This window comes from Tupaia chinensis, unplaced genomic scaffold (genome assembly GCF_000334495.1).
Source record: "Tupaia chinensis unplaced genomic scaffold, TupChi_1.0 Scaffold138098_1, whole genome shotgun sequence".
NCBI classification, from domain to species: domain Eukaryota; kingdom Metazoa; phylum Chordata; class Mammalia; order Scandentia; family Tupaiidae; genus Tupaia; species Tupaia belangeri.
In genome coordinates this window covers 166,707-176,488 of record NW_006197997.1, presented here as the reverse complement: position 1 = coordinate 176,488, position 9,782 = coordinate 166,707, and the positions used below count along the sequence as shown (strand labels likewise).

Here is a 9,782-nt window from a genome sequence, read left to right as displayed (position 1 = left end):
AGAGAGAGACAGACAGAAAGCGAGAAATCACCCCCCAGGGGGGATGGCCACACCACAGTCCCTTCTCCTCCATTCTCCTCTCAGGATCTTGGGCACGCATGCACATGCACTCGGCATGAGTTTTAAGCCACTGGGTCTGGGATGTGAACAGTGGTCGACTACATAGGAATCCAGCGACATAGCCATTACGCTAACTGCTGGTCCCCTATATGTCCTTTTTTATGAAAGCATTTGGGGACAGAGACCACTCTCCCTCCTCTTTCACTCTCAGTGCCTGGACGGTCTCTGAGGAGCAGTGTCCAAGAGTGTGTTTGGATAATATGGGGGTCTGAGTGTCGATGTTAAAATAATTAGGAACCAAATTAGCTGCCATCTTTTCTTGGTGGCTGATTCTATGTGTCAATGAGGACGTGTCAGGCCAGATGCTGTAAAATGCCCCTTGGAAATGACAGTGGACAATCAGATCCAGTGAGTGACCACCTAGTCCGTATTTATAGTTTGGAGGCCTGTGTCGATTTTCTTTTCTTTCTTTTTTTATTTTTTTGGAGAGGTTTTTCCTATAGGGTGTGTACGCTCGCTAGACAGAGAGAGACATAGAGACAGAAAGCAAGAAATCACCCCCCAGGGGGGTTGGTCACGCTGCAATCCCTTCTCCTCCATTCTCCTCTCGGGATCTTGGGCATGCACGCACACGCGCCCTGCGTGAGTTTTAAGCCACCGGGTCCGGGACTTGAACCGTGGTCGACTATGTGGGAGTCCAGCGACATAGCCATTATGCCAACTGCTGGTTCTCGATTTTGTTTTTTTTTTCTAATGCCTCAATTCTACCTGTCATAGCTTTTTGGGGAGCAAGTATTTATTTTGAAATTGAAAGCAGGAAAGGTGTGTACTGTTCAAACACATTTGAGGAACTCGGGAGGTGCCTGCGGTTGTAGACATGAGCTCTGTGTCCCCAAGGAACGTATGGGATTCCAAGGTTGGGTTTGAGCGGGGAGAGCTGGGGTGGCTTTTTGAAAGGGGCATCTGGTGCTGATTTCAAAGTAAAGGACAGATGGAGAATTCGAAGGCGTGACCGGGGAGCGAAGTCTATGACAGGTGACATCATCTGGACCCTGGGCGCAGCACGCAGCTCTGGCAAGATCCGACATGTCGGGCTGGGCTGGCCGGCTGACCTTGGCTTCGAGCTTGGCCGTCTTGGCTCCACGGGTGTTGGGGCACCTTCGAGTTTCCCCCAGCGGACAAATGACCAGGTGTAAACACCGCACTGGGGTTCCAGGCAAGCCTCTCCCCTGCTCATACTCTGACCCCACACTCCCAGTATGCACTGGCTTTACAAGAAGTAGAGGGAAGGGCTGGCCCTGCAGTACAGTGCAGAGAGCCAGATCCCACATGCTGACCGTGGTTCGAATCCTGGCCCCAGTGGCTTGAAAAGCATGCTTGGGGCATGCGTGCATGTGTCCCTGAGGTCCTGACGGGATGGGAAAATGGAGGAAAAAGATTGCGCTGTGGCCACGCCCCATGGGGGGATACGTTTTAGCGCTCTCTCTTTTTTTTTTGTTTTAGCGGTCTCTCGTTCCCTGATGTCTGAGCCTTGACACCTCTGGAGAAAAGATGAGACAACAAATTTCAGCTTCTGGATTACTTCTGGTGGAAGCAGTGTCGCCCTGGTTTCTCTCTCTGCCGTTTCCTTTCTAAGCATCAAGGCGGTCCCGGTGTGTTCACTGCTTCCCATCTGCCCTCCCCACCCCACCCCCTGCCAAGCCCCAGGATACATTTTTGTATGTGCTTCTGTTGCTCTGTTTCCTGATTGTGATTTGTTTATTATTTATTTATTTGGTGAACTTTTCATCAAGCTATAACATGCCTGCAGGAAAAGCCCGCAGGTCATCTGTGTGAACCCTGATGAATTTTCATTAGATGGACATCCTCGGCGCGATGTGCTCAGCGCCCCAGAAGCCCTGACCACTCCCCGCTCCTCGGGGGAAATCTCATGGCCTCGCACCTTGCTCCTCACCCGACCCCGTTCTCAGCAGCCCAAGGCCTGGCTGTTAGTGCGTGCTACCGACCTGGAGTGAGATAATGAAGTCGTTGGCTGGGGGACTCTGTACACGTGTAGGAAGGGTGGGGACAGACATTCCTGTATGACTGAGCCCCCTCCGAGAGCCTGTCCCCATCTCTGAGGAAGGGCATGTGTTTCCATACGATGCAAAGAGGCCTTTGAAGTAAATAGTTTACTTCCTCATTTTGGTCTTTCGGGAGGAAAAACAATCCCTCTAACTTGACATTTGTCAGATTGGAAGATTGGGGCTGGTGTGAGCCCTCCTTTTCTTTCCTGAAGAGTACTTGGAATCAGAGCTTGAGCAAGTCCTGCTGTTTTCAGAGCATGCTCCCCCTTCCCTGTTCTCCCCATTCCTCCCTCTCAGCAGAGCTCCGTTGGCGGGATTGATGCAGTTATTAATAATTGGAGGTGGGCCCTAGACGACTTTTTTAATGTAGAGGTCAGATTGACATTGTGTGTTTATGGAATGATAATCAGAGCCAAGCACAATCGTCTTTTTGATCATTTATATCCAGAGACACTTTTTATTATTTTCCTCCGTGGATCTTGCCTTTGACACTTGAATCTCTGACCTCTCGGAGTGTCTTCATTATAGTTTAATGTGAAACGCACAATGTGGATCTTTTAGGAATTCTCCGCAATCCCTTCATCGTTTATGGCACTTGAAAAATGAGACGATAAAGCAGACGTAGCCTGTAGCCCATTGCTTGGAAGCACCAACTCTGCAGCTGGCTGTCAGTCAGCTCCCAGGACAAACAGCGACCTCTCTTTATAGTCCCTCCAATGGGTAAGCCCCGAAGCCAGGGACTTTTGTTGTGACTATAAAATAGAACCAATTGATCCACAAATTAGATGATAAGCGATTCAAGTTTGCAAGTCATCCAAATTGAGTCCTAACCAAAAATTAAACAAACAAAAACCCCCCAAAAAACAAATTACTTAGCAGTATTGAGTGAGTATCTGCTTAGGGATACATTTTTACAGGTCATTACGCTATATCATTTCAATCAAGGATTGAGAAACATGCTGTTTTAGCACAAAATAGGACCAAGGGGGGAGGAACGAAGGTGGTATACAGTAGGAGGAATTGGAAAGATTGCTTTTCTGTGGTTTGACGTCACAGGTTGAGAGAGTGTGGGCCAGCTCGGTCTCGAGTCATTCAGAGTGTGGCCTTGTGCCTTTGGGAAGAAAACGATCTTGTCAAAGGATGTGAGACAGTTGGCTTGAACGGATGAAGAGGAAGCTCAGAAAGCAGGTCACTGGGCCCCCTCATTTGGTGACCTCGGCCATTTCTTTTGACCCCAGAGTGGCTATTTCAGGTGTCCTGAGACCTGTTTCAGAGCTGGGTTGTGATGGCTTTCAGGCAGGAATTAGTTTTAAAATGCAGAAGACTTTGCAGTAAGACAAGTGTCCTGACCCGCGGGACTGTTGAACAGGTTTCCTGAGGAGAGACGGGACGAGATGACACAGTGTTACAACACGAGATGACACTGTGTTACAACATGAGTTGACACTGTGTTACAACACGAGTTGACACAGTGTTATAGCTCTTCAGGGTCCTCAGTTTATTGTGGGCAGCACGGAGACTACACGGTGTCACAGCTCTTCAGGGTCGTCTGGTGATCGTGGGCCAAGGATCGTGGTTATATACATGCTGGTGGGCAGTGATTGGTTGAATGAAGGATTGTAAAAGGTGGGTTATGATTGGTTGCTTTGTGGACCAATCATGAGGTGCCGGATATGCAAATCTGAGGGAATCTAAGCTCACCGATTTGCTATGGGAAGTGGCCAAGCAGTATGATTTTGAAGGTGAGGTTTTTGAAGGGGAGCCAATCATGGCCTTTGTCGTTGTGTAACTGTTTGCTCTCTGAGCCTAACATGGCAATAGTAAGAGACTCATGAAAATGGCCTCGGCAGACTCGCTGGTGCGCAGCCTCCCACAGACAAAGAAAAATCCATGGATTCCATCTCTGGAATGGAATGGCTTAAGCAGAGTACTCTCTGGTCCTCATTATTCCCATGCAGAAGGTGGGAATTCGAAGGACACGTCTTCTGCCTACCTTCTAGGGTTGCAGAAGAGTCAAAGACCGTAAGAATGCTGAGTGTTATAATCTGTTGAAATGGTGAAACTCTGGTTGTTTTAAAATATATCCATTGGCCAGAACAAACTGAATTGATATCAGAAGTGAGTGGTGAATGCCCAGGAGAAGGGGTCAGGCCGTAGAGAGTGTGTGTTCACTCAGGGTAAGCAGGTTGTTCGTCCTCAGTGTCTTGGTGGTATGCAGAGGTGCAGGGACACACAGAACTGTCCCAGTGGGAGGCAGGGGCAGGACAAGGGGGTCTATATCCTGGCTGTGAGTACAGTACCGTGTCTGTTGGCAAGAACTGCCCCCCACCCCACCCCATCACCAATCTCCCGGGTTTGGTCCCAGGGCTGAGACCAGGCGTCTCCTGCTCCTGAAAACTGGCCAGGGGTCTGTTTGCCCCTGATGGCTCCTTGTCTTCTTACACCATCCCAGCACCCTCTTTCCAGAACCTTCTTCCCTCGCCTTCTCAGGCTCTCCTCAGAGAGACCTCCTCTGCACTGTCCGTCCAAACCGGCCACTCCTGGCATGAGGGAACTTTCTGGTGAGATGGAAGTGTTTCGTGCCTTGCTAGGGGTTGGGTGCCATGAGCTTGTGCATTGTCCGAGCTCGTAAAATGGCACATTTGAGATTCGTGTGTTTTGTTGTCTGTCAGGTTACTTCAAAATCAAAACCGTCAGCGGATAGTTGCTTCTGGTTAATGAGATGCGTGCTGAAGTGGTTCTGTAGATAAACACACAGTCAGACACGGCCAATTCCCTCCTCTTCCTTCTCTTCCCACGTCTGCAGGTCCCTGGGCCCATCAGCCCCACCCCAGCATGTGACCCTGTCCCCTTCTCCCGTCTTTCCCTGGCCCAGGCCAGTGTCCTCTCTCGCCTGGACATGCACCTTGCCCGCCAGTCTCCACCTGTAGCTTAGCTGTCTTTCCAGACTGTCAGTCGAACCACACCACTCACCTCCGGGAGACCTGTGCTTGCTCGCTTCCCAGTCACCTGTCCCCGTGGTCTAGAAGGACCCCTAGTTGAACCACACCACTCACCTCCAGGAGACCTGTGCATGCTCGCGTCCCAGTCGCCTGTCCCCATGGTCTAGAAGGACCCCCATCCACCCTGTAGACTGGGCTCGGCTCCCTCTGGCCTCGTCAACTCAGTCTCCAGACAAGCCCTACCTGCCCCCTTGCTTCCTCTTGACCCTCCAAGCTGTTCTCACCTGTGACCTTTGCACGTGAGGGTCCAACCTCCTGGACTGTCTTCCCTGTCGTGTGGTCAGCTGTTTCTCATCTCAGGCCTCTGCTGACCTCCAGGCAGACACGGCGCCCCTCCTCCCAGATGCTCCGCTCCATGGCCCCGTTTCCTCCCTTTCCAGCGCTCAGCTGTGGCCGTTCTCATTCGTCCCTATATCGATTGTCCACCTCCCAGAAGCCATCAAGGGGTGTGTTGTCTCCACAGTTTTCTGATGTCCAGACTAGCACCTGTGTGGTGTGGCTGGTGGGTGAGCTTGGGGGCCCCTGTGCCCCTCTCTCCTGCCCCTAAACCCCCTGGAACTGGCTCCGGGGCTGACCTTCCTGCTCTGATCCCTGTGTCCCTCTAGGCCTGTGCCCACCGCTGGAAGAACATCTACTACGAGACAGACCACATCCTGCCCCACGGTTTCTGCTACATCATCCCGTCCAACCTCCAGGCCAAAGGCAGGACGCTGATCCCTTGCTATGAAGGTGAGTGTGGATGGGTTTGCCCTCATCCCTGTACCTGCGTCATGGCTGAACCACCCCCTGGCCCTTTCCACACCATGCCTGGGCATCTCCCTCACCTTTTCAATGCTGAGAGGGTGGCCTCTTGGCACCTGAGGCCCTGCCCAGGTCCGAGCAGGTACGAAGGCGGCGGCAGCTCCAAGCCCTGCCCAGCCTTGCCCATCCCTGGCACAGAGCCCACGGTACTTACTGAGTTCTATAATGTCACTGAGACCCAAATTCACAAGCCTCAGCCAAGTCATTGAAGAGATCTCTCGGGTTCCTGGCACAGCCAGGTACTGCGTAGTCTTGGAAAACTTGCATTCTCTGTGTTTTGGTTTCCTAGCCTAAAAATGTAAGAGTTGGCCCAGATGGCCTCTCCAGCCCTGTGTAGCTCCCAGTCCCTGGGCTCCCACCCCATGCTTGGCTGCAGTCTGGACAGATGTCCTGAGATGGGAGAAGGAGGCCCCGGGTTTGCAGAGCACCAGCTCCGCCGAACATCGGCCCCTCTAGGCATCCAGTCATCTCTTGATATCTGAAGATGGCTCCTTTTCATAGTGCAGATGCCTGATGATTGGGTGCATCTTCAATTTGTTCTTTTAAAGAATTATTTAATTTTATGTATTATTACTTTTAAATTTGCTATAAGGCACATGTACTCTCCAGAGAGAGACACAGAAAGAAAGCGAGAAAGTAAGCTGCCAGGTCTGAGACTCAAACCGTAGTCAACTGCGTGGGAGTCCAACACCTTAACCACCATGCCACCTGCTAGCCCCCTCAATTTGGTTTTAAGAACTCCTCACCAGGACCAGCAGATGGCATAATGGCTACGTCGTTGGACTCCCATGTAGTTGACTGCGGTTTGAGTCCCGGACCCAATCACTTAAACTTATGCTGGGCACATGTGTGTGCATGCCCAAGATCCCGAGAGGAGAATGGAGAAGGGATTGTGGTGTGGCCATCCCCCCAGGGGGTGATTTCTCGCTTTCTGTCTCTCTGGTGAGTGCATGCACCCTGTAGCAACAAATAAATCTTCAAAAAAGAAAAAAAAAAACCCTCCTCACTAAGGGACATGTGGGGTTGTGTAAAGGAACTGTCCTTTCAGGCTCCCTGCTTAGACCCTTCAGATGCCTGGGCACTGAGAACAATCGATTTGGTCACCGTGTGGCTAGTCCCATTTGAGCTCAGAGGACTCAGAGAGCTGTTCTCTTAGGTCACGAGCCTAATTCTGAATATGCTGGGGTCTGGTTGCTCGCCGTATGCGAGACTGTGTGTTTTACCTCCTTTCCCCTCGCCACAGTTTATCTGTTAGCATGGAAATCTTATTGGCCTGTGTCCACATTGCCTTTGGGCTCTCCTGGGTTTTCCCAGGTTTCAAATTTTGTGGCCACTGAATAGGATCTGAGAAACCCTGTCTAGGTGTTGCTTTTTTCTGCCTCCTGGAGGACCTTCCAGGGGCCTCACATGGGCTGAGCAGAGTCTGAAATGATCCCGCTGAAGAACCAGCAGGGTCCCTGCAGAAGGAGCGATTCCTCTCCTGGGAGGGGAGCCTTTGTTCTTTGTTTTCTCTTGATCAGCATTTCATCAGCTCCAGCCAGGCCACGTGGGGGACTTGAACTCTGGCCCTCTTTATCACTGAATCGTTCTCATTAGAAGAAAAGAAGACGTCATCTTAAAAATCATAGTAGGGGCCAACCCATGGCCTGGTGATTGGGGGTATTTGGATCCGACGTGGATGATCACATGATTTGAGTTCCAGTCCCAATGACTTGATGATCACTCAGGGTGTGTGTGCGTGCACGCCGAAATCCTGATAGGAGGGAGAAACGGAGGAAAAAGAATTGCTGTGTGACCAAGCCACACGGGGAGGGATGGACTTTCTCACACCCCTCTCCCCGTTTCTGTCTCTATCTCTCCAGCAAGCGCACACACCCTCTGACCAAAAAAACGATGATAATATAGTGAGTCAAGAAAGAGGGATGTTAGGATAATATAGTCAGTCAAGGAGGGATGGGGACAGCAATTGGCGTAATGGCTATGTCGCTGGGCTCCCATGTAGTCAACCGTGGTTTGAATCCCAGACCCGGTGGCTTAAACTCACACCAGGCACATGTGCGTGGGTGTCCAAGATCCTGAGAGGAGAATGGAGGAGAAGGGATTGTGGCATGGCCATCCCCCCTGGGGGGGTGATTTCTCACTTTCTGTCTCTCTCTCTCTCTTTCTGGTGAGTACATGTGCCCTATAGCAAAAACCTTCCCTCCCCCCCAAAAAGGAGGAGGGATGTTAGGATAATACAGTCAGTCAATAAGGAGAGATCGTTACCTTCAGATAGTCAGCTAGACACATAATATGCAGGCTGTCTTCTGACTGTTCTAGTTAGTCCTCCTTTCTTCCCAGGAAGAAAAGAGAAAGCTCCTAGAACAGGTTGTTGTGTTGCTCAGTAGGCTAGGAGACCAAGGACTCAGTGGGGTGATGGACTCAGTGGTTACTGAGCCCACACTAGTCGTACGTTAGGGCCAGCCTGTGGTTTTTCTGGAAGATACTGTGTTGTGAAACAGGGACATGGTGTCCCAGTGATGCTCTGCATACTACCCTAGACAGAAGGACGATCCTTCGGAGTGGGACCTGAACTCAAATGTCCACAGCTCACACTTCTAAATCATTTTTAAGAACTGTTTATTATATTATTATTTCAGTTTGCCATAGGGCACACCAGAGAGAAACTGAGAAAGCACCGCTGAGTCCCCGGACTCAATCCGCTGTTGGCTATGTGGGCGTCCAGCACCCCAACTACCACCTGCTGGCCCCTCTAAATAATTTTCTGTCTCTCTTTCTCTCTTCAGCAAGCGCACACACCGTCTGACCAAAAAAAACAATGATAACATAGTCAAGAAGGAGGGATGTGAGGATAATACAGTCAGTCCAGAAGGAAGGATCATAGCTGTTGGCTATGTGGGAGTCTAGCACCCCAACCACCCCTCTAAATCATTTTTATTAAGTGGTGTGGAACTAGTTAGTGTGGGCCAGTGTGGGCCTGGGGACCTTATATATCCTTTCATTTCATCTTCACAGAACTCCTGAAAGATGGTTTGTTTTCCACTTGGGTGTGATTATAAGTAGTTTATTTCGGAAGACACCAGCGAAGGAGTGGGAGGTGACAAAGGGAAGGGAAGGCAGCCCATAAAGGATGTGCTACCCAGCCAGTACCACCATGGGCAACCAGTACAGTCTCTTTGGGGATCTCTAGGGGCCAGCATCAAAGACACTACTAGGGTCATCCTGCCTGGGGGTGAGGGGCCGGGTGCTTATCCACCTGGCATCCTGTCTTGCCATGCGTACGTGCAGGTGGAATGTGTGTGTCCACATGTGCTGGGAGGTCTCCAGGCACACAGATGTAGGCGCTGTGGTTGGACCACGTCATAGAAATGATGAGGGTTGAGGAGGGAGGGCTCCTGAGGGCTGGCTTCTGTGTTACTGTCCTCCTGGTAGAGATGAGGCAGCTGAGACTCTGAGTGTAAGTGAGTCAGAGGGAAAGCAAGCTGCCAGGTCCAGGACTTGAACCACAGTCGGCCATGTGGAAGTCCAGCACCCTTAACCACCGTGCCACTTGCTGGCCCCAGAGCTGGGTTTTGAATTGTGCATCTTTCTGAATCAGCCAAACATTTTTTACCGGGTAGTTAGTGGTGGTTCCTCCTAGTTTGTTTCAAGAGTTTCCGATCAAAGGGGGAATTAAATAAAAGTGAGTCAGTCACCTTTATAAAACAAGAAGAGGTGTGTTTTGAACTGTCCTGAAAATATCATCTAGAGGTGAGGGTAAGGTGACCATGCTAGATGTTAGTGCTTTTGCATCAGACCCTGCTTGCCTTCCCCTTCCTCTTTGCTGCTGGCTCTGACATGATGCTTAGCAGGA

At 50.7% G+C, this 9,782-nt stretch overlaps 1 protein-coding gene across 1 annotated transcript in view; it reads left to right on the top strand.

Annotated features, from left to right (window-relative positions):
- LOC102492922 (integrin alpha-9) overlaps positions 1-9,782 on the top strand; it is a 198,560-nt gene that overhangs the window by 31,758 nt on the left and 157,020 nt on the right. Inside the window, exon 4 of the mRNA XM_027776804.1 lies at positions 5,734-5,857. Within this exon, the coding sequence (XP_027632605.1) occupies positions 5,734-5,857 (124 nt within the window). The remainder of the gene's footprint in view (positions 1-5,733; positions 5,858-9,782) is intronic.